The following is a 24,436-nucleotide window of genomic DNA, read 5'->3' as shown; positions in this document are numbered from 1 at the left end:
GAAATTCTCTACCAGTGCATGCGCGTGTGCACGCGATGGGGGTCTGTATGCCTGCAATTGTGTAAAAGATGTTATTTTCCTTCCCAGATAGATATTGGTTTATAAAAGGCACAAGAAAGTAGATTTTGGGACAGTGTGCCCTTAAATTAGGACCGAAATATTTTCAGTACATTTATCAAGGATTTCGTGATATTAGAAAGCTTCGATGTTGGGAGGTAAAATTTTTTCGACTTTCTAAGTTGGAACCTTTCTGCCTTTCTTGCTGACAGTCTTCTTTGGCAGTCGGAAAACGTTACGCCCCCCCCCCCCTCCATCAAAGGTCTACTTAGAGATAACTTCTGACTGTCCGGTGGTTGAGGAATTTCCCGGAGTCTTAAAGGCTAGCAGATGTAATAATCTGGTTCATTCTCAGTATGTTTGTTTGTTTGTTTGTGCCTTTATTTATTGAGTATGAGTATGAGTATTTTCGTCCAGAATTGAAGAATTTACGCCTCCTTTTGTAAAATTTTATACTCTTTTCTTTACAATAGTAGGAAAAGGTGAACCGTTAAAAAGTACAATACTAGATAAGAGTAATAGATGTTGCGAAAACAGGTGTAAAACACTGAGAATGAGCCGGAACCTTACATCTACTTAGAAATCAAAAGACCTGGTCATATTTCTAGATAAAAGTAGGCGTTCGCCCTAAGTGCTCTGGACAAACTTTTGCGGGCGCTAACGTTTCAAATTTATACTAACCCAGTCACTAAGTATCGTCAAAAAAGGCTTTGAATTATCAGTTTCAGTATCAATGCCTCCACTGTATAGAGTTTAGAGACCCCTGCTCTACATCAACAATGGTACCGTCCAGGGTAACAGGTTAATCGATCGCGCGCATGCGTTTTGTTTGCAAATGATGATTACCGCATTGATATTGTATTACTCTTGACTGACAGGCAAGGTGGGGACAAACCGTTAGATATACGAGGCTTTTGTTGCTATCGATTGTGTGAACGATTCTACCGATCAATGTATCGTATTTTACTGGCTAAGCTCCATGGCAAGCAAAATTCAAAAGATAAGAACGTCAAAAGCATGTTAGGTGCGGACTAAGCCCGAAAGTTGAGACCTATGTTTCGAACAGAAGTAAAACGGATTGTCCCGTATATCTACGGCCCGCTGGCCTGTCACGCTCCACTGCGGGTTGGGTAGGACCTTGGGAGCAGGGTACAAAATATTAAGACATAAAACTCAATTCCTCCCACCTTTCTCCATTGATAGAAGTATGCAGCGATTTATGTATATACAATATACTCGACTCATATCTTGCCTTAAATATGTTAAAGCTGATACGCTAACCTTCACTTAAGGTACTGACTGAAAAGTGCACCCCTCCATCTATTCATAAATGGTAGCGTCCATGATCTCCGTGACACATTTTCAACCTTGTAAGTGTGTTGCGTTTGGTTCGACCTAGCCTACAGCTCAAGGTCTCATATTACATGTACAAGAATCCTCTGGAAGCCCATCTTAGCTATGATATGTGATGCGTTACCAGTACCTTGATATCACATTTTAACCTTATATTGTAATTATTATTGATAAATGAATAAATTGAGCAATAATCTGCAAATGTTTTTGAATTTGAACCTCACCGCGTGCTACACTAATATTATACAATATGTTGAATTTCATAAGATATGGAGTAATGTTGATAATGTCAATTCGTTTCCCCCCACCCAACCCCGCCATTTAATATATGCCTTTATTCTATTGGGTATGTAGAGTATTATCGGGCTCGCAGATTGGTTTCAGCGCTTCCCTTGGGCGGTCCGAAACATAACCTATATGTGAAGGCCTCCGAAAACGTGTGATTCGGAATGGCTCCACTCCTCTTTGGAAAATCAATTATGTAGAGGCCGTGCGCAGCCAGCGCAATCCGAAATTTTATCGAAGAGCATTCATCCTGCCGAGAAACTGTTACAAATATTCCATTATTATAAAGAAATCCTCTTTGTTGCTGCTATGGATAAAAAGTGTATAATCATGAGTAATTGAAATACATAGATAACAGATTTGTTTTATTTGCAATTAACAAAGATTCTTTTAGAAAAGGAGAAGAAAGTAACGGATTTACCCTAGCAAGAGAATTACAAAGTAAGAGTGCTGTTCTGTTTATAACATTGCGCGTTGATTTTTTGTGTATTGCGGGACGCAAGGATAAGCCGCATACAGTAAATTTGTTTATTTTTCGCCATGTTGTCATGTTGTTTCGGAGAATCGAAATTTGCCTTTTTCGTGGAAATTATGCTCATCCGTCCTTATGGAGACATCGACAAAGTCTAATCAATCTGCTATGATCATATCGTAAAGTGTCATGAACATAACAAATACAGAAGTCGGGTTTGTTTATATTTACGGCACCCTGTTGTGCTGTTGTGCTCTAGTGCGGACCGTCTCATTGTTTGTTTACGCCGCAAAAGTCGGCGTTTCTACGCATAAACAGACACAATAAAGCATACCTACCATTTCTCCTGGTTCCTTTAATATTTTCTGTATATTTGCGGTGATTTTTCGGGGGGAAAACGGCGGGTTTGTAAATATTTTGGGTGTTGAGGATGTTGTTGTCCCCAAGTGTCGGCTGCGCCATTGTTAGTTTTGCTGGCGTGACGTCACCACGCTAGCTGCCACATGCGCCCTCAACCTGCTACAATTCCCTCCCGATCCCGCCGGCCCGACTCCCGTGGTAAGTACGCGCTATTTTTGACCACTTTCTCCATGTTTGGGCCACAGTTTGGTCCAGAGAGAGCTTTTGTGCATTTTTCCTGCACGTGTGTGGGCACAGGTCGACGGTGATTTGGCGATTTCTCCCCCACCGGTCGGACAAAATTATCTGCCCATTTTTACACAAAGAACCGACATGGAAGCCATGTTCCCTTTCCCCCTGCCGATCCTTGCTCATCTCCTAAACTCTCGGTTTTCGCGTATTTTTATCCGGAGTTTTGTAGTTTTTGGCGTGTTGTTGAGCGATGTTCACCCCCGTGCGTGACGTTCAGGTGTCTGTAGGCGGGGGACCGGCTCCTGTATCCCCGGGGCCGAGCGATCCGCTCAATCCCGCTGCCCGCTCGTTTCCTATTATTCCCAAACAACACTTCGTCGCCATTATCCTACAAATGTGCCCACCAGCCGCCTGCCACCCTCAAACCCCACAAAAACACCCAACTTCTCCCCAAATCGGACCAAAATCCGCCTCGCCGACTGCGACGAGCCCAATTTTTCATTCATTCTGCGAATTTTGGCCGATTTTTGCTTCGATTTTCTTCTTCTCGCCTCGCCTAATTTATAACCATTTCTTGTTAAAATATGAAAGGTCTGTCCGAAGCGGGGCGTGGGGAGATGTGTCCTCCATTTTCCTTGCCAAACGATCTGCGCCCGATTCCTCGCCAATTTTGGGCTCGTCTTCGCTACTTTTGGGTCACTTTGTGACAACTTTTGTTGCATTTTGTTTGCGTAGTTTTTGGAGTGGTGCCTTGGACCATGACCGCTGCTGGTCGCCCTTTCCTGCCCAGATTGTGTGGAAGGTGGCCTTGTTTAAATTCTGCCTTCCATTTTGTTTTGCCACATCAAGTCTGGCTTTGGTTACATCCAGGCAGCCATATTTTCTCCCCTCTCGCTCCACCACAAATTCCGTACTTTCGCACTTTTAGCAACTTTTCCGCTCTCACAACTTCATTTTTTGCCCCTGAAAGCTTTCTGGAGAGATATCAAAGGCGGATTTCTATAATTTTCATGCGTTTTAGGCACATTTCTCCGTCGGATTCTTCTGATCTTCTAGGCGTTGGCATCTTTGTAATCTTCCAGATTGGTTTGAAACATTGTCACGTCTTCAAAATGAGCTACTTTCTTCTTTCTTGGCGACTTTTTGCAGAAGTCAAGCGGTCAGATGCACCTGACTCGGGGTATTTTTCGCTCTTTTCCCAGGATTGCAAATTCGCAGCACAATTTTATACAGTTTTTATTCATGGAGCACAGTTTAATCTGTCCCATGGTGTAATGACATAATTTGTTAGTTGTTAGTAGGCAATAGTCTTGGCTGTCATTTACTTTTAAATGTAAAGCTAGTTTGTTATTTCCAAGCTAGTTCTCTGTAGCAGAGGAAATGTTTTTGTTCAGAAATCTGTTGTGGACACTCGGATCATCCAGTTTTCACTTCCCAATTCCTTCTTTTTACAGTGGTTATTTCATTCTGTTGCTTTCTTTTTATTGATTGTCAAACCATTTAGACTGTTTCAGATTTAAAGCTTTAATTATTGTATTTGTTGATTACAAAATACAGGTCAATAAACAACAAATCAGTGTTTTGCTCTTTGCAATATTCTGTTTCTTCATGCACCAATCCTCGACTTTCAATTTTTCTTTTGCCGTTTCTACTTATTTTCTGCTCAGTTTGCAAGTTACAGCTTTTTTTAGTACCAATCTCTTAAAAACATGTGAGATTGATTTTTAAGTATGTGGGTATGTTTCTTTTTGCACACAGAGCACAAGCCTGTACTAACTCAAAGTCAGCAGTGTTGTCACCATGACATAGAAACATGTCTTGCAAACAGATTCCACCATGTTCTTTTGCTGAGACACTTCCAGAGTTCTAACAGTAACACATGAGCTAATGCATGGATTTCCCAACTGTTTCTTTTCCGTATTCAGTTATTGATGATATGGTGTTGTATTGTGTATTGCTATTGCACATTTGTAATCTAATGTTGCCAAGGATTTGGTTTTGCAGTTTGTGTACTATGCATAGCCCTTTCAGAGATGCACTGGTGTGCCAATATCTTCCAAACAATTTAATCAAAACCATTCTTTTTCACATCCAACCATGCCATGTTGGAAGACATTTTATCTGAATTTGGTATTGTAGTATAAAAATTAAAAGATTGTCTTTTACATTCTTTTACGAATCTTTTGTACGTTGCTATAGAAACTACCAGCAAACAATTTGTCTGCGTTGTTTATGCAGACTGCATTATGTTGTCTGTCCTGTAGCTTTCCCCATAACAACTTAGGCTTATATGCCAGCCAAGTGAATTTCCTGTGAATGTTTTCCTTGAACAAGTACTGTTTACTGTACTTTCAAGCATACGCCACTGAAGAAAGCCTTGAGAGCCACACAAGATGCTGTGCCTGTTACAAGACATAGCAAACCTTTGATGCTCTCATCTGATCTACTGACTCTGCTATGACCATGAAACTGTGTACAGTATTTCTCACTGTGCAAATAAGCAAGCTTACAGCAAGTTAGATGTTGAATTCTGTGAGAAACAGGCACTTTTTTCAGTCCAAACACAGTCCGGCCTTCAGAGGACCCACAATTAAAAAGTTGCTGGATACCTGTACATTAGATTCCATCCTTTGAATCCTGCTTGATGCCTTATAAAATCTCTTCAGACTCATACTTAGTTGTAGGTCACATTTAGTTTCTTCAGAAAGTTTAGCCTTCTTGTGCCTGAAGACTGCCTTTGCTGTTACTTTGCATCAAAAGAGAACAAGAGAGTCTTATGACCAAAATTAGGCTCTTGTCAAGAGTTATCGTATCCTAAAACACATTTTCAAGTAGGCTAGCAAAGCAGCATCCCTAGAACTGGATAGAAAATATTATTCTCCAAGCAGAGGTTTCGATCGGGGGAGCCACTACTAACCCCCCTGATCGAAACCTCTGCTTGGAGAATAGAAAATATGACAATGTTGAAACCACCCAACTCATACTAGCTTTTCTTTTGCAATGTTCCTTCCAATCTCTCTCAAAGAAATACAAGTAGATAGCTTGGATCCTTGATGTTTTGGAAGTGTCTTTTTTACCTAGAGAAATGGACAAGAATTCATGAACTTGTACATTTTACTGTTGTAACTTGCACATCTCATCTGTATATTTTGCCTTCCCTTTGTGCCATTGTTTACTGTGGGAGTATTTATAGAGAAGCTTGGCAACCTGTAGTCAATCCAGCCTCCATTGTTTTCTAGTTTACAAGTGCCTGTGACTGGGGAGGGGGGTGAGTGAGTATTGTGTATTGTAAGGTTTCCCTCCCAGCATGAGATCTGTATATTTCAGAGAAGTGTTATCAAGAGATTTCAACTTTATGCTGAGCTGTTTGTCAGAGCGAGGACCTTGGTCAGAGAAATTCGAAGACTCCTTAAAGAAATTCCTGTTTCAATTGCCAATACATTACTTGACTTTGTCTCTTATATTTTGATTTCCTTAGATTATTTTGGACAGCCTTACAGATCATTCCAAGAGGTTCTCCATTATATTGATTTACCAATTTGCCTTCTCAAGGGTCTTGCCTGTCTTGTAGTCTTAGAATTTTAAGAAATGTTCAATGCATTTAGCAATAGCATGCTTGAGATTGTTGAGAAGATACATGTTGAGAAAATACATGGTTTCAAAATGTCCCAGATGGATATTTTATTGCTTTTTTTGTGTGTGTTTTTAATCAACATGTTTTGACCGCCTTTTCGTTTAGATCTACTGCTTCCAACTCTCATTTTTCAGCTTGATCAAAATAGTATTGACACCTTTCTATCATAGTCTTGCTCTTGATAATTACTATAGATGTGTCCAGATGTGCATCAGCCATTCAGAGTGAATCTCTCCTGCTTTGCAAAAGTGTGTTCCTTTAGCCAGCGTTTTTGTAAACCTTACTGATTATATGCAACGACATATCAAACTACATGAAATGTAAGCATTTGAGTATTGAATGTAAAATCCAAATTCTCCATGAAAAAGAGGACTGGAATATTTGATATCTTGCTTTCTTACTAATCAATATGATTGTATCGGAAACTGGTTGGTAATCGTTACCATAATGATAATCAATATCTTTTTATACTAAAACTGTTCTACTAACCTACATCTGAAGTCATAGGACAAAGCAAATGCCTGAAGTTGAACATATGTTACAATTCCCTCCATATCATGTGCAACATTTCTATACATTGTAGTAATGCAGAGATTTAGATCAGAATTGGCTTGCAGACCTAGCATGTTGCTTGCATGGTTATGTCTCCCTTTGATACACAGTGGTATGTTCCAATCTTAGCATGCCCCACATACCTTTATGTGATTTAGACTGAAGGCATTGTAGGATTGTCAGGTGTTACAGGTGCTGAATATGGAACCCCTGGGGTTAGGCCACATGCCTGCACTTGTCTAGGCCACAGACAGAAGGCCTTTGGTACTGTCAATCATAACATCCTGGTATATTCTTAGGGCTTCCTCTCATTTTGTCTTTCAAATCTTGAACAGCATGTTGTATGCTGTTTTACCAGGTAAAGAAGCAAACGTGTGCCTAAGCATTGGTTATTGGTGATTAACTCAATACCTTGGTAATGGACTTTGGGAAGATTAAAAATGATATTGTGTAGCAGAACCCCAAGACACACTTAACGATTAGTCTATCTTTCTCACATAAACAATCATGAGCCTCTTCTTCAGTTAAAGGCGGGACTAAGTAATGATTGTGCTTTAGTTCTGTTTAGCAAACACTAGCAAACTATATAGCTCTTCTCTACTCCTTTAAAGGTACTCTGTTTTGGGAAGATTTGCCGGTGATAGGAAAAGCTTTTATCTTGCACCTGTGCTTTTGCTTGTAACTGTCGGTGTTTAGAGATAAGATTCCATGTGTAAGTACTGTGCCCAGCTAGAGCAAGGTAGCTAGCCAAGATGCACAGGCTTCTGGTATTAAAGCAAAACCACCTGCTAGAAGACTGAGGTTACCTAACACACTAGAGTGTTTACATGGGTAGATTTGGGTTTGTATGTAAAATAAGTTAAAAGGTATGGGAGCTTCAGGAAGAGCCATAGGCCCCTGTCACACATAGTCTTCCATCCCAACCTTCTGACCATAGCGTGAAAGTTCATCGATGTTGATAAATGACATTATGAAAAGGCCAAACTTTACATAACCAATACTGAAATAATTGGGACTTCCCAGACCATGATTGGGAGTCAGTTGTGAGCAAGGTCATCTGTTGTTGGGAGTCAGTTGGTGTCTCGGCAAGGTTGGCTACTAGTGACAGTCTTTTTCTGCCCCAGCCGACTATAAATTTTGAAAAATCAGAGTGGGGGAAATATTCTGATTGAATGTGATCAGAAAAGCTAGAAAAGGATGGATTCCAGGCTACTCCCAACCCATCAACTACATGTACCTTGAGTGGCCGGGAACGAAGTTATGAGAACGTCCAGATTTGTAACAGGCTATAGCCGGTAACTACTGTACAGTAGACAGAACTTTGAATATTCAACTACCTGCAGCAATGAGCATACTTATCTACATCCATTTAGTATGCTAAATTTTGTCTTCTACTGGCTCCAACTGTGCAAGATGCAAACCCAAGGTTGAAAACAAGATGAAAAGAACAGAGCTTAGCAAGGTGGGTCACCATTTAGACCCTGTTCAGATTTGTTTTTGGCCTTTGTGCAATTTGGTCCCAAGCGAATAGACTTAAAAGTATGAGTTTGAATCCCATTCAATTTGGTTTCAATCCTCCCTTCTTCTTCATGTCAGTACGTCTGGCTACCAAGACTCTTTCAGTCCCTTTGCGTCCAATGGCTTGCTTTGACCTTGCTTTGATACACTTCTCCCCTGGCCAAAGTAATGCAGTTGGGTGGTAGCTGATATTGTTTGAAAACCTTCAGCCTTTGGCATATAGAATCGCCGGTGAACCTTTGCAAATTTGGAGGCACGGAGTCATTCCTAGAATGCTGCAGATTAAATACCAACCCTGGATAGGACAGTTGACCTCACAATTACCATAGCAGACCTACTGTGCTGCCTGATAAAGATATTTGAACAGAGGTCTGGTCTGTGCCAAGTCATGTGCACTGGGACCTGAGCACAACTTGCTCCAACAGTTAACCTTCTCCCTGCTGCCATTTCCCAGCAAAGTACAAATTTGATGCTCAAGGGCTTTGTCAACAGGTAGATAGTTAATTCCCTTGGCTAATTTGTTCAATGGTTTAGCGCGATTGTCGGGACTCGTAAAAGATTTACCTGATAAATTAAATCTTTCATAGTGGATTTTGTCACTTTTGGGAGGGTTTCACTTTATTGAAGTAGCTAAATTCACAAGAGCACTCGCTTTAGATTAGGATTTAAAGTAAGTCACGTTTCTAGCAGCTCTTCCACTGTTCCAATTCTTGTCAAAGGCAAACTTGGATATTGAGTGAGCGCACACATAACAGGCTTCTCTTTAGCCCTGGCTATTGGCATAGATCCCAGTTTCCCCTGCACCAGCCAGCTTGCAGCAACAGTTCAAACTGAGTCCAAAGCCTGGAGTAGAAATTTTGGGAAAGGCCAGATGTTTAGGCTTGGCATGCAGGGAGATTGCTGAGATGATAGAATCTATGCCAAGAGTGTAAAACTTAAAAGGCCGGTTGTCAAGTTCTTAAGGGTGGGCTGTCTCACTTTACTGGCAGGGGTGTTCAGACAGTGGAATCATTATCTTCAATGTATCTGTATGTTTACAATAAAACAATAAAATGAAGAAAAAAATTAGCTTAAGGGTGGGCTGTCCCACTTAACTTGCAGGGGTGTTCAGATAGTGGAATCATAAACTCCAATGTATCTGTTTGTTTACAATAATTGAATAAAACAATAAGATGAAAACATTTAGCTTAATCAGTTGCGACCAAATCCTACAAAATTTGATAAATGTTTCAACTCAAGTCTGGATTTGGGATTAAAGCCAGTTAAAATCAACAGCATGCCATGAGAAATACAATTTGCAGTGGAGAATTAATGACTTGTACAGAATGTTACAAACAAAAATATTAATTTTTCTTGACAACATGGGACCATATAGAGATCATTCCTTAGTTCATACAGAATGTCTAAACTGTTAGGAGTGAGTTAGTACCACCATGGCATACTTAGCTGTAAAATCCACATTTTATATGGCCATGTTATGAGGTACATTTCCCCGTTGGGTCCTACTGGGGGTTTTATGTACAGAACAAATTGGAGAACAAACTAGACGCTGGTAAAAATACTGAATAATGTTGCTAGTGAATCACTCTAGTGGTTAGCGCATTAAATATTGCAAATTTTGTATGCTATTTCATCTTGCATTGTTGCATGTTTTAAGCCGTATGATATTCAAAACAATGCGTTGACATGATTCATATTTCTGATTCAAATTTGGCTTTTTTTCCGAGGATGAATGGTTTGCAAAGATTATCGTTTACGAAACAGTTCATTGCAGCTTACAAAATGTAGTGCTTTCTTTGAATTTCATAAACTTAAAAAAATTCCACCATGTAGAAAACTGAACCTTTTAAATCTGAGAATTTGGCTGTACAATAAAGTATTTATGCCTTCTAACTCAAGTGCATGGAACGTTGAGGATTACAGGTAACTTGCTATTTATCCAAATGTAGTGCTTTCATTGAATTTCATAAACTTGAGAAAATTCCACAATGTGGAAAACAGAAATTTTTTAAATGGAGAATTTAGCTGTACAGTGAAGTATTTATGCCTTCTAACTCAAGTGCATGGAACGTTGAGGATTACGGATAACTGTCTATTTATCCAAATGTAGTGCTTTCATTGAATTTCATAAACTTTATTTCCACCTTGTGGCAAGCAGAATGTTTAAAAACTGAGAATTTGGCTGTATAATTAAGTATTTATGCCTCAAGTGCATGGAACGTTGAGGATTACGGATAACTGACTATTTATCCTCTTGAGTTGCCCCACCCAATCTGAATTGACTGGGCCGTTCCACCTGCAGCTGCCAAACGGGGGTGTCCTGTGAGCGCGTGCGCGGACCTGGGGTGATCGCGGGTGGTGTTAAATGTGTTGGTACGCCGGGCCATTCCTGTCCATCTATCAGGCATTTACTGTGTCGGGATCTATTGATTTTCTAGTGAAACATGAGATGATGCGGCCATTTCCATATCATTCTGCCGTATCAGCGAGACGCGGGCGGGGAAATAATCAACGCACAATGCGACAGAACTGCTCCGCGATACTGTGGCTACTTTATTGAGGGATGGTTTAATGGGTTCCCGCTGTCTTTTCATTTCATTTATTATGATACCCTTTACTTTAGTCGTATGACTAAACTTGCAGGGTCCATCACACACACAAACGTACAAACATACAGATTGCACGATTTATTGCATTTGTCGAATTTTAGACATGAAGGACTTTGCATATCGGTGTGTTATCTCCCAATTTCGATCACACTAGTTTCCAGTCTGACGTAGATGTCAAATGTTAAAAGCGATGATTGCCAATGTAGAAAACAAGGCAATTATGTTGGAACAGGGAATATATGAATATGATGAAATGTCTAAATCGAATACAAATTGAAATGAATAAGTATCGGTTAGAATTTACTTGTCTATTTGTCATTTTTGTCCTGGTGACCTTTGTACATAGTGTGGCATGCAACAATAAGATTTTGTACCACCATGACAAATTAGTTACAAACTAGATATGAATATGATATTATGTGGTAGTTCACAGTGATAATATTTGTATGGGAGCTCCATTCTTTCCTCTTAGGGCTGAATATATGAGAGAATATCTTTTAAATTGATTTTGGGTACAGATCCATATACATTGTACCTGTAAGGCTATATCATCACAAGACGATAAATGAGGTTTAATGTATACTATATACACTACCAAACATAAAACACTATATACACGATGATAATTTCTTTTCATCATCGTGTATTGAGATAGTTTTGGGCTATATTGTGCCATTTTATTACCAGGTAGGTAAGGATTAGACCGTTCTAGTACAGTGAGACTGAGACAGGCCATCATAGCCCCTATAAATGTTACATGGAGCCGTTCCGAGGCGCTCGCTCGTCCCTGTCATATTGATCAGCGCACACGGCTCCCGGGCACTCCCGCGCTGTAATTGCTTAATGCCATATTTGGGCGTTGATGGTTTTTGCTGGAATGGAGAGGTGCGGCAATGTCACCTGTGTCACACCGCGGGTAAAGTTAGGCATGAGCTGTACATGGCACAAGTGTCATCATGTATGCAGCCCAAGCTAGCCTGATTGAATCGCGCTTGTAGCGTCCGCTGGCCCCCCTTTACAGCCTCGGACAGTTTGTGTCACTCAGACTAAAGCTCAGGCCACAATGATTTTTATTTCAAATTCATGGTTCTCAGAATTTTCGCTTTATTTTTTATCCTGATCTGAAAAAAAAAAGATGTACTATTTAGTGTATGAATCAACCCCTAAGTGATATCTGTGACATGAAATTACCCAGTGGACAAATTTGAAACAACTGTTGGAAGCTCTGATTTCAGTCTCTTGTTTGAGAAGACAAAGTTATTAACCTCATTCTGGGGTAGCCTTTTTGCAAATTTGTGTTTTGTATTTGTATTATGATCAATCATCAGGTAGCATAGGGAGGAAGACTCAATTATTGTTGGCCAATCAAAATCTGGTCACTTAGAGGGGGATGAGCGACCAAGTGTTGAAAGGGTTGACCATTTCTTACTAATTGATGGCTTCATTTGTATCTTTGAGTAAAATGTTTGCACAACATATGTGGGCAAAAAATTGTATACATCCTCATCTGTTGGATAACATGTATATGTACTAATGGATTCCATTTTTAAGATGGTTGGAAAGCAAATTACAACCACGGTAATAAGATGTAAATGAGCTTCATGCTTGAATGACTTCATGTATAGACCATAATTGGTTTTTGTTGATATAAATATTGATACAATGATTTTCAGTTTGACCTGTGCAGTTTTCTAGATGTTTACTGATGACTTCATAAAATTTCCTTATTCGATAACGGAAGATCCATGCATTGTCTATCATTTGATTTCAAATCAAAAAGTTGATTTACTTCAGTGTGATGGAGAGTTGTCCACAGGGAAGAGTTGACACAGTTATCTCAGTACCCATCTGTAGTAATAGGAGATTCACTTGTCATGGTACAAGATCGATGGATAAAAATCACTTTCCTGACTGTTCTGTTCAACCAGTTAGGAAAGGGCAGGGCCAAACAAATCTAATGGTAAATCGGATATTTTTTTCCAGTGGCAGCCTTGATATGTTTTCTGGAGAGAGTACCCAGGATTTAGTTTTATGGAATTTTTGCAGCACACTATTGTCTTCTAGTTAGTTATACACAAAACATATTCTAGTCAAAAGGCCCATGCTAGCCACACTGCCACACAAAACTGGATTTAAAGAACCTGGTTTAAACCGAAAACATACCAGTGGTATCGCTCCCCAAACATAACATTGTACAGGATTTGGAATGGTTTCCAAAGAGATTTCAAAACAAAACATCTGGTTTCCGAGACAACCAAATTGCAAGAGTGGCATTTACATCAACATCATCATTACATGACGTTTATTGATGGACAAACAGCACATATCTCTTTAAATCACTGATGCATAATTTGTCGGCTTTGAAAATAATTGGTATTCACTTTTTATGTCCTACATTATATAGCGTTTCTCTCTGAGTCTCTCTCCCTCTGTAGCTTTTGTATTCTGCAAATATAAAAGCAGAACCATTCATTGCCCATTCGTCATTCTGTTAAACTAATCAATGAAGAGGCAGAACACAACAGAAGTGTCAGATTATGACAATGACGTCTTTATCGTTATATTTATGGCTGTAGCAAAGTCGCTTATCTTACGAGCCTGGGTGGGATATATACATATAGATGGCTTTTTTTATTACCATCCTCAAAATGGCATTGCTTGAATCTTGTCCAGAACCATTTCTAGAGCCACCCTCTTTTGATAAACTTTCGTTTCAATCAAAGCCTTGACTTTCTGTTGTCGTGAATATGCCAGTGCCTTTAACAATCTTAAGAATAAACAATTCCCGAGGCATAAGAGGGAAATGTTAGATTACAAGGAACGGCATCGTTATCTCTCTTGGCTGAGGTAGGAATACTCATCATAGCTGACAGAATGATGTAGGGCTGTATGTAGATTATTACATGTAGGAGCAGACCTAGCTGTAAACTTGATTTGTCATTGTATTCTGGAGACGACGGGTGATGTCATAAACAGAGACAGCAAGAAAGCCTAGATAGCTCCTTTGATAGCTGAGGCTATTAGTTTTTGATTTACAGCAAGTTGTTTTTTGAATGCTTTTTCTTGTGCAATGATGTCTATTGAGTCACCGGTAGCCGTAGTGAAAGGACTATTTTAGACGAGCACATGTATATTTTCAAATTCAGAAATATGTCACTTACCGGTAGATGATGATCAGAGAATAGCAAGTTTTACAATATCAAAAAGAGAACTTATGTGTCGTATGACCAGTGACTGTTATAGAAACGACCGTTTTGAAGATGCATAATCTGTAACAGACTACCATTTTTTGCCAGTCGTGTCAAAGGTCAGGACAAATTGAGGCATCATTGTTGTCAGCACTGTAGAAGCAGAAGTTGTATGACTACTGCTTAGCTATGTTTAAGACAGAATGTAGAATCTGCAACAAAGTCATTATTCTTCAAGATTGCCCTGTAGCTTATCCACGGTTGTATGCATAAAGACAGCCTAGTGCTGTAGCTTATAAGTTATATATGTTGCTCCAATGTCCCACCCAGTGGCTAATCTCGATGCAGATAGAATCATTGGCTTTTATGAATGCACATCGACACGTTCCCCCGGGTATCATACCTACCAGAATATAGAACAGCGCTGCTTTGCAGGTTGGTAATTTTCCATCTGACGTTGAGTCATCATTTCTAAATGTCTGTTTACCGGCCGGGCTTGGCTGGCACGCCAGGCTTGATGGATGGTATGAGAGCGCTTTCAGTGCTTCTTTAGTATTCATGAACGTTAAACCCTGCCAGCAGTGACACTAGAGCCATCCGCGGGCTGACAGTTAAAGGTCACCATCTCTTCTGGGGGCTTCTAAAAAGATAAAGGATTGAGATTGGAGCAGTTAGAATAAAATCTCTTTGTGCTAGTATTATTTAGTGTCACACTCCTATCTGCCTCTTTTTCCCAATACATTGTACTGCCAAGATGTGTACATGTATCTGGTCAAATGCTTCGGTCTTCGTAATTTTTGTTTTAGAAGTATTGACCTTCATGGAGAAAGACTATGCACGATAAGAAAAATACAGCAGATTTAGATCACAAGTGTTAATTGAGTACCTACACATGCAATTATGTATGAAATTTGTCTGTGCTGATTTAATCATTACCACGAGTCTATGCGGGTGCTAGTCTGATGCTGTAGTTTTGTCCACCATTGTTCATGGTGTGTTTATGTATACACTATGGCTCACACTGTAAATATGAGAACATTGTACCTGTCTGTGTACTCACCATGTGAGCCGTAGACCAAAGTGCAACTGGCAATGTTGACAGGACATGTCTTGGACTGTGGGACAACTTTGATTTTTGTTTTGGCACATAGGTTCAATTCTTTTTGTCTGTGTCTTTATAAACCAAGCAGAAAGCATCAACTGTTGGGTTCCTGTCTTACATTTGGTAAAATGCTTGAAATATCCACCAAATAACAGCTTGAATCTTTTGTTGATATAGCGGTACATGTACTTTGACTTTGGACACAATCTACGAGCACTAATGCTTGGAATGTGCTACCTTATTTGCACATCTTGTCTTTCTCTGGCTTCAAAATGCAAGTACATTGAAATCAGAGCCAAAGAAAATGTGTTATATTTTATTTTAAAACAGTGTGCGAGCTGTTAAGATATATAGCTCATTTGTCTATTTGAAATGTTGTTGACATGTTTATTTACGGCCTTGTTGTGTTGTTTCCCTGCAGGATGACTGAATATGGAGTCGAGTCGAGAGAAGTCGGAGGAGAGTCCTCCGAGCACCAGTGCGCAGGGGACGTCCAGTAGCCCTAGTGGCAGCAACGCCACAACCAGCAGTACCAACATCTTCAACACAGCCAGTTTTCTAGCTTCAGGTAGGGACTGTTAGTTCCTATGAGCTGATGATTTTGAGGTGGACAGGTCACTGCAAAATCGGCGAACATAAAATCACAAGATTGATTTGTATTACATTTGTGATGGTACCAGTCGCAAGATTAAGAAAAATTCAGCGGATACGATGTTTTTTTTTTACTATTTAAGTCTGTATATGACAGAACCTTGGCACCAAGTATACACTGAAAGTCAAACTAGATGAACATAACAATATAGACAACTTGTCCTCTGTACATACAAAGAGGTTTGTTCACATTGAGACAATCATTTAAGCAAAACCAACACATTAATACATAAAGGTTGCAGTATGGTTGCAGGATTGTTATAAGGAAGCCTTGAGTATAAGTGGTTGCATCATTTCACATTTCAGGTCAGTCACTGTTCGGGACCTCGACCACGTCCCCCTATGGCCACATGCCGAGCGCCTTCTCCATGTTCGGCACACACCCCTTCCAGTTTGGGGGACTTGGAATGCTGGGAACACCCGGGTCGCTCAGCCAGACATCAGGTCAGGTTCAAGTGTCAATCATGTAACAATGGTACAGAATGTATGTATGTATGCAGTGTCCTTGAAGAAGTGTATATCCCCTAGCAACTTTCAAAAGAAATGCAGAATAGGTGAGCAAGTCTCCAACACCCGTCCCTCCATCCCAGGACGGAAATTTTGCATGTTGGGACAGAAAAAATTTTTCACCCCGTCCATCTAAAAATCTGAACTTCATGACATGAATTTGTTTTCATCAGCCTAAAATGACAGATTTGATGACAAAAATCAACAACATGAGCTCCTAAACAATGAGTGGGCCCAAAAAACTGTAGACAGCCCAGTTCAGAAGGACAATTTATTGAGAGTGTGACAACATAGGTATGTATTAGAAGGCTATGTATGGGTCATAGTTGAAAGGTTAGAGGTGGAGTGTCACCCCTGTGAGAATGTGAAGTGTCTTATTTTCTGGTGCTAGGTGCAGATTGGTGGAGACAAGCCAGCGCGCACGCCCGTACGATGGCGGGGATGGGCGCGGGGTTCTTCCCTGGACTGGCCATGCCGCCCACCTTCGGCAGCATCGGCTCTTCACCAGCGTCCACTGGATCAGGTCAGCTGTTGGTTCCTAAGGGGATTATTATTATAAAATTATCATAAAACGTTCGGACTCTTTTCTTAAAATTTCTTGACAAGATATAACAGACAAAAAGACAACTACTCTGCAGGAGTTGAGTCCATATGAAGGACTTTGTAAAGAATTTTTCAATCACATGCATGGTGCTTCTGCAGTTAATCTACCAGATGATAATTTCCTGACCTGTTTATATATACATGGGTAAAGTACTAGCCTATGTTACACAATCTGTCAGTGGCTGATTAGCCCCCTTCACCAGGCCTGACCAATGAAAGGGCTGCTAAAAGCATGATTTAGTCAGGCTCGGGAATGTACCACTAAGTATTTTGTGGCATGGTTTCTGATGCCGAAAATCAAAAGTAAGAAATCTTTGATTATTTTACAGACACAAAAGTAGCCTTCAGTAGTCCGCTGTTCCAGTCAACGCTCAGCTCCCCTGGGGGAAGCCTGTCCTCACCAACATTGTCCACAATGAGCTCATCCTCTGGCAGGGGGAGGGGGCGCGGAGGACGGGGCAGGGGCAGACCCAAGGGGAGTAAGAACAAAGCCACATTGCTGGCAGAAGCAGCGGCCGCCAACGCTCGAGCGAACGCTCTGGCAGCCAGTATGTTCATTAGTCCGCCTCTAGTGATGGAAAAACCTAAGGAGGTTTCGGTGAGTTGTTGATTTATCAGCAGAGACATAAGATTCTTGTATAGCACTCACATACCCTAAAATATCATACCTCTTCCAGCAATAGCTTTTGTTATGTTGATTGTATCAAGGTAACTTTTCCTGACGGTTGGTTTCCTTCATTGTAAAAAGATGTTAAGCATCACAATACTTCTTTTTTTTTTTTTTTAGAAAATTAACTTTTTTGGGTGACAAGATCTTTAAAATGTCTTAATCTTTTTTATCCATGGTCTCACCAAAAGGAAGAATCTAGCATGGCTTCTCTAATGATAGCTGTCATTTTTCCTTTCCAGGTCATCAAAAAAGTGGAAAAAGAAAAGCACAAGGAAAAACTTCCCAAAGAGGACAAAGGAACAAAAGATAACAAAGAGTCCAGCAGTGATAGTGATTCGGACATTAGCACGGGTAGCGACAGTGAAATCAGCAGCGACTCCGACGACAGCGACAGCTCGGATAGCGAGGGGGACGAGGCAGACAAGGTGAGGTCTCTTTTCTTTTAGTGTCAGTTGTTGTTCAAACTGTGCCTATGGAATACAAAGCTCTTGGAGCCTGAACTGCAAGTTTTGTTTGCAGTGTAAATAGAGGTGATCACAGGACACTGTCTGATATAGTCAAACCTGTTTTTATGGAATGCAAAGCCCTTGCAGCCTGAACTTCAAGTTTTGTTCAAGAGAAATCTTCCTTTGATAGTGTAAAATGGAGGTGGTCACAGAACTTGTTCTGATACAGTCAAACCTGTGTACAGTGACCACTGAAGGAACTTGGTCACTGTAGACAGGTGACCACTATACATAGGATTCTTAAAGCTTGACTCAATGGGAAAATAAATAATCTAATAATCATTAGCAACAATGGCCAGGTGGTCCTTATGCAGAGGTGTTCACTAGTGCAGGTTTGACTGGACTTGTATTTCCCCCTTGATTATATAAGGGAACTGGATTTCAATAATCAGTAAGTTGGAGTGTTCTGTCAAGGCTTGCCCAGTGTCTTGGCGAGAATACATATTTCTGGCATTGGAATAATGCTGTTCTTTGCTGACAAACTTTGCATGTAAACAAATGTGTAAGGTGGCATAAAAGCAACTCAGAACTTTCGTACCCAAATATTTTAAGAAGTGTGAAAAGCCACAAACTTTGATATACCTTGTCGTCAGTAAAGTGAAAGGTATATGATAGACGATTTACATTAGATGTTAAATGTTAGATGTTAGAGAGCAGCCTGATTCTTCAAACAAGGATCAAGAAATAAAAGAAGGAACAGTACAAATTATTAAGTACTTCTGAGAGAACTGTGTGTAATTTCAGACCAAGAAGTTAAAAGAACAGCTAAAACAAAAGGAACAAGAGTTGAAGAGAGAACAGGAGCAAATAAAACAACAACAGAGGGAGGCTCTGCTCAGGAGGCAGTCTCCTTCCCAGGTCATCAAGTCACCACCCCACTCTCAGTCCCAGGGGCTGCTGCTGCCTCCCAAGTTGTCACCTGTGACAACAACAAGCTCAGACTCAAAGGTACAAAGGGAAGCTTGCAGCATGTTGGGCTTTATGGTGCTATAGGCTAAAAACAGCTTTAGATGCATGGCAAAAGAAAAAAAAAATGTAGTGACTAACTAGAGAACTCAACTCCTCTTCTTTGTGGCTTATTTGCTAACTCATCTGCATGTAGCTAGTCCCCTGCTGTGCATTGCAAGGTCTTGTGCCAAGAAAGTGTGATCTTTTTTGCTTGACCAGTCTAGCTGATAATTTTAAACAAATGTTTCCAGTGATGGAGTTTTTTTAATATGGGCATGCATGAACAGATTTTTTAATAAAATGTAAAGCCTGTTTTTCACACCCTAGCTTGCTTGTACCATTTTTGGTGGTATTTGAATAGTACATATAACTTAATGGCATTCTACATGTAGTTGATAATTTGGTTCAAAGTAGAGCTTGATTTCCTAATGGTGGCATGTGCTGTAACCAATACAAAGGTGGCTGGTGAATGCACCAATATCAGCAATAATGTTATTAGTAAAGCAAAAATCATTTTGACAAGAAAAGCAAGTAACTTGTTGTAAGCTTTGTCTTTCTTAACTTAAAGCAAAGGAAAACTAATAGATGTTTCATTGATTTGAACTTTTCAGTTGCTGTAGGGTAAAAAAACTTGAGCCACTAAAGAGATTAATATAATTCCAACCAGCTAGTAGACAAACTTGATACGTAAAAAGCATTATTTCCCATCCTTCAGCATCTAGATTATATAAAAGCAAGAACATCTATTACCTACACATATGTGCTAGATAAAAGCTTATCTGTTTTAAAAACTTGTAGTTTAAACAACAGAAAAATGAAATGGACTCTATAAGCTTTGACTATAAAGATGGCAGTTGAATTGGTGGAAACTTTTGTGAGTCTATATTATTCTCTGTTAGACAAAACGGTTAACGTCGGAGCGTTACACTTTTATTGTACCTTATCCAGACGGAGGCCAGCCCTCGCCCAATCCGGAGTCCCGCCAAGCTCGCCATCAAACACAGTCTCCAGCAGAAACAGCGAGAAGAGCAGCAGAAGTCTCTCAGTCCTCCCGTCCTGACCAAAATCTCGCAGGAGAAAACGTCCCAGCCCAAACAGCTGATTCAGCAGAGCCTCATGTCCACCAAGCCTAGTGAGGGGCTCGCTCAGAAACTTCTGTCTCAACAGGTAGGGAAAATCAGTTTGGTCACATCTTCAAACTGGGGCCCAGTTGTGCTGTTTCCTTTGAGAGAAAAAAAACATTACAAGGCCATTTTCCTGTTACAGAGATCAAGGATAAATGTTGTTTTATAAGGTCATCAGATTTATTTTAGAGGCAGACCCACTTCTTTTAGACAGAGTTTGACTGTGGGTGCACCTAGATATTTCTGTAGGCTATAGGGTAAAGGCAGTATTGTACACTAGTATATAGAACATTATTGAAATTTAAGTATAAGAAAAAGCAATATGTACTTTGTTTGATGTATTACTTGTTTAAAATTTTGAAGGTACAGATTTAAGTTTATAAGAGAGGCAGTAGTGTTTGTGATTACGTTCTGACATTTTATTTTATGTTGTGCACCTAAAATTCTTTCTGTGCACCTAAATTTTTAGGTAAGGTGCACCTATTCCCCAAAGTAAATTTTGACCCCTGTATAACAAAACGAACACAACCTCACCATGGAGATGGCAGAAACAGTGACAATCTTATTCAAAATATAGGAGTTTTGACTAGGGATGATATGGGTGTAATTTCCTGTGGTTTCAACATCAAATGTATTCAGACAATGATAATGCTTTAAGAGACAATTTCCATGCAAATGAAGCTGTTTATCTCTGTGTGCGATAAGATGTGTTATTGGATAAGCTTTTTATGCACATAAGCCAAGCAAACAAACAATACTTAAGTGGTAGATAAACATGCAGATGACAGCCAAAAAGTAAATCTAAAGAGATGATTAAGCAGTGTAAATTCTACCTCAACCTGCTAATATCGAGACTGACATCTTTGACAGAAGTGAAATATGCAACAAGTTAAGCTCAATTTGACACAATATAATTAGGTGCACAGCTCCAATTTTGGGTGCACATGTAATGTATGGTTTGTACCTCCCAACACTGATGACAGGGTTTGCTTCAGAAATTGCCGAGTCAGCAGACACAGGAGCAGAGAGCAAAGGAGGAGGAAGAAAAACTCAAACAGGTGAAACAAGTTTTTAAGGAACCTATATAAAGACTTAATATGAACAAAATAAATAATAAATGTAACTCATATCATCTATCACAGCATCAGTACTCTCACTGTTAATTGCTGTTGCTGATAAAGTATGTTTCAGAAATATTAAGACTTGAATGATTCACTAGCTACTGCAAAATCTATGCAATTGAACCTAGTGCAATGAAGTATTTATCGTTACCATATCAAATATTTGAACCCAATTTCTCTGTTCTTTATGACGATTGTAGTTCTATGTGTTCCTATGTTTTTAGAGTGATGTTGAGGATAGGCTTGTACTAGGAAGCTTAATTCTTGTTTTCCGAAACTAAGCAAAGAAATATTTTCTGTTCAGTTGAAGCTGCAGTTTGAACAACAAATCAAACAACAACAGCAGCTTTACAAGCTCCAGAAGAGGGCCCAGGCCTTGAGCTCACCATCATCATCATCATCCACCAGTGCAGCGACCAACGTCACCAGCAAGCTGTTGGCAACGTCAAAATCCTCAGCTGTGTCATCGACTTCAGCTAGCCAGTCCAAAATCATACACCCTCAGGTAAGGTTACAGGTCTAGTCAAAATTATAAGCAGGTTTTTATGGAAAGAGTTTAAGACACTGCCGAAACTAAAGATTCAGAGGTAATTTGATTACCAAACAATGGCTGGTAGATTCCTTCCAATTCGGACATTTTAGGCATAACTACTGTAAATTCTGAAACATTTGCGGTGTTTTTTTTCCACAGTTTTCGCGTTAACCCCTTCACTGCAAATTTATGACACTGCGAATTTGTCTCCCTTTTAGGACTCTACTGTACTTAAGAATTGTATCAACTGCAAATTTAAAACATCGTGAAAGCCTCCTTTTCCCTTCTATCACGAAATACAATGTACAACAAAATTTAAATGAATTTACAGTATACTTAAACATCATGTACTGAAATGAACTGATGTGTGTTCTCAACAGACCTTCAAGCTGCCATCTTCTTCTCCTTCCACTTCCAAGGGGTCTGATAAGAAGCAGAAGCCGTTAGTGGCGCGGTTCCGCGGTGTTGAGGAGGAGTCGAGTGACAGCGACTCCGGGGATGATAGTGATGATGATGACGAGGATGACTCAGACTCCGATGATGACGACGATGATGATGACGACAGCAGCGAAACGTATGAGTCTACGGCGACGCCCACCAAGTCTAACGAAACCCCCTCGCCAACCAAGAGTGTCAAACGAGCCGCGGATGTGGCCATACCTAACAACTTTGACGATGGTAAGTAGCAGTCATATGGTATAAAGTACTTGTTATATTGTTAGCATTTTAATTTTGGTGTTATATGTATCTGCTTAGGTCCTTGAAGTCATCTACTCTCATCAACTGTTGGTACCTTTGATTGTATGATTGGTACACTGTTTTGATAAAGAATTAAAAAAAAAAATTAAGTACTAGTCGTGGTTTTTCATTTTGTTTGCTCCGCAGCAACATGACATAGAATTCAAACAGTGTGTGCAAATTTTCAATGCATAGTACTTACTAGATAGTAAAATGTTGAAAAAAATTGAATTTTAAGCGATGAATTGATTTGTGTTGCAGGTGGCTTTAGAAAAAGAAGAAGAATCATCGACTTGAGAGAAGTTAGAATACCTTTGGAGCATGGGTAAGTGTTGTTAGCTGTAGTGTGGTGGATGTACTTGCACGTATTTGTTAATCAGCTTTGCTTGTTAGTTTGATAACTTGATTTAAACATGTAGAAATCTGGATTTATGATAGATTACAAAATCTTGCATATGGTGACTTAGTTGCTTTGTCTTTAAGAGCACTAGGTAAGTCACAGAGATATCTCTTTTTTGAGGACATGTCTTAATTTAGTTGTAAAATCTTCATCTATCCGATAACAGCTGGAGAAGGGAGACCCGAATCCGAGCCATTGGTCCAGGAGGAGGCATCAAGGGGGATGTGTGCTACCTGGCGCCCTGCGGGAAAAAACTACGCACTTATCCTGAGGTTCAGAGGGTGAGACATAACAATCTGACATGCTCCTCTTGGATTTAGTTATGTTTTGCACACTTTTTCCTTCTCCAGTAAAAAATACAAAAGTGCAATCAGACGTATCATGTTTTTTACAGTATTTAGTTAATTCTTTGAAACAAGTTGCTCTTGTGGAAAATTGCATGTGAACTAAGATTTTATAAACTTGAGACAAAATATGTATTTTTGAAAGAATATATGTTGTATATTTAATCTGGCCCTTATCTCTTCCCTTATGGCCTCAATAGTGGTCATTAGGCTAATTTGCATATATTTAAATAATGAATAAAGGCCCAAACAAACTCAAAAAAGAAATGAGGAACTGTTTTGATGAACATTCTTTCTCTCCACAAATCTCCCAGTACCTGGACAGATGTGGAATAACGGACCTGACTCGGGAGAACTTCAGCTTCAGCCCCAAGACAAACATCGGAGACTTCATCGAGTGCAGGAATGGTGCAAATGTGAGTGGATAGACTGTGCACGAGTGTGGTTAAAAAGTTTTTTTCTTAAGTACAGGCTGGCATTGTCTGTGCCTATCATGTTAAGATAAATAACTAGACAGTCAGCACGAAAAGTTTTAAGCTTGAAAAACTATTGTAACAGTCTCAGATTAAGCTAATGTTAACCATATCTAATGTAAAAATAAAATCTTTGCAGAAAGCTAACTTTACCTGTCCATACCTGTTTGATCAATTGTGATGACATACATTGGTAAACAGTCACTGATGTTAGTACCACATTCAAATGTGTGAGCTGAATTTTGATGCCAGTTATTAAGATATTCCTTTGCCTGGTTGCATTAATGAGGTGCTTGTATATGACCTTTTTCTGTTTTCTTCTTTATTTTGCAGTTGGGTTTTGGTTTAACTGATATTTTCCTCTGCCTCATCTTTGTATCACTGTCTCAGTAACATGTTCGAAAGGGTTTCTAACAAATCTCTGAAACAAATACCTTGCTTGGATCCTACCCACCTCA

The 24,436-nt window shown here is 39.7% G+C and overlaps 1 protein-coding gene across 22 annotated transcripts in view; it reads left to right on the top strand.

The window, feature by feature from the left end:
* The first annotated feature begins 2,597 nt into the window (after nucleotides 1-2,597).
* LOC136446143 (bromodomain adjacent to zinc finger domain protein 2B-like) overlaps nucleotides 2,598-24,436 on the top strand; it is a 49,967-nt gene continuing 28,128 nt past the window's right edge. For 20 of the 22 annotated variants that reach the window (XM_066444437.1, XM_066444449.1, XM_066444434.1 and 17 more), the window contains exons 1-14: nucleotides 2,598-2,725; nucleotides 15,783-15,929; nucleotides 16,319-16,456; nucleotides 16,911-17,042; nucleotides 17,452-17,720; nucleotides 18,032-18,217; nucleotides 19,043-19,246; nucleotides 20,195-20,413; nucleotides 21,354-21,428; nucleotides 21,796-21,996; nucleotides 22,404-22,701; nucleotides 23,023-23,086; nucleotides 23,328-23,442; nucleotides 23,820-23,921. In XM_066444437.1, the coding sequence (XP_066300534.1) occupies nucleotides 15,794-15,929; nucleotides 16,319-16,456; nucleotides 16,911-17,042; nucleotides 17,452-17,720; nucleotides 18,032-18,217; nucleotides 19,043-19,246; nucleotides 20,195-20,413; nucleotides 21,354-21,428; nucleotides 21,796-21,996; nucleotides 22,404-22,701; nucleotides 23,023-23,086; nucleotides 23,328-23,442; nucleotides 23,820-23,921 (2,139 nt within the window). In that variant the 5' untranslated portion in view covers nucleotides 2,598-2,725; nucleotides 15,783-15,793. The remainder of the gene's footprint in view (nucleotides 2,726-15,782; nucleotides 15,930-16,318; nucleotides 16,457-16,910; nucleotides 17,043-17,451; nucleotides 17,721-18,031; nucleotides 18,218-19,042; nucleotides 19,247-20,194; nucleotides 20,414-21,353; nucleotides 21,429-21,795; nucleotides 21,997-22,403; nucleotides 22,702-23,022; nucleotides 23,087-23,327; nucleotides 23,443-23,819; nucleotides 23,922-24,436) is intronic. The other 2 variants (XM_066444433.1, XM_066444451.1) reach the window with 2 other exon arrangements.

The sequence above is a fragment of the Branchiostoma lanceolatum genome, chromosome 12 (assembly GCF_035083965.1).
Source record: "Branchiostoma lanceolatum isolate klBraLanc5 chromosome 12, klBraLanc5.hap2, whole genome shotgun sequence".
Classification (NCBI taxonomy): domain Eukaryota; kingdom Metazoa; phylum Chordata; class Leptocardii; order Amphioxiformes; family Branchiostomatidae; genus Branchiostoma; species Branchiostoma lanceolatum.
The sequence above is the reverse complement of the archived record's forward strand: the minus strand, read 5'-3'. Positions and strand labels throughout refer to the sequence as shown.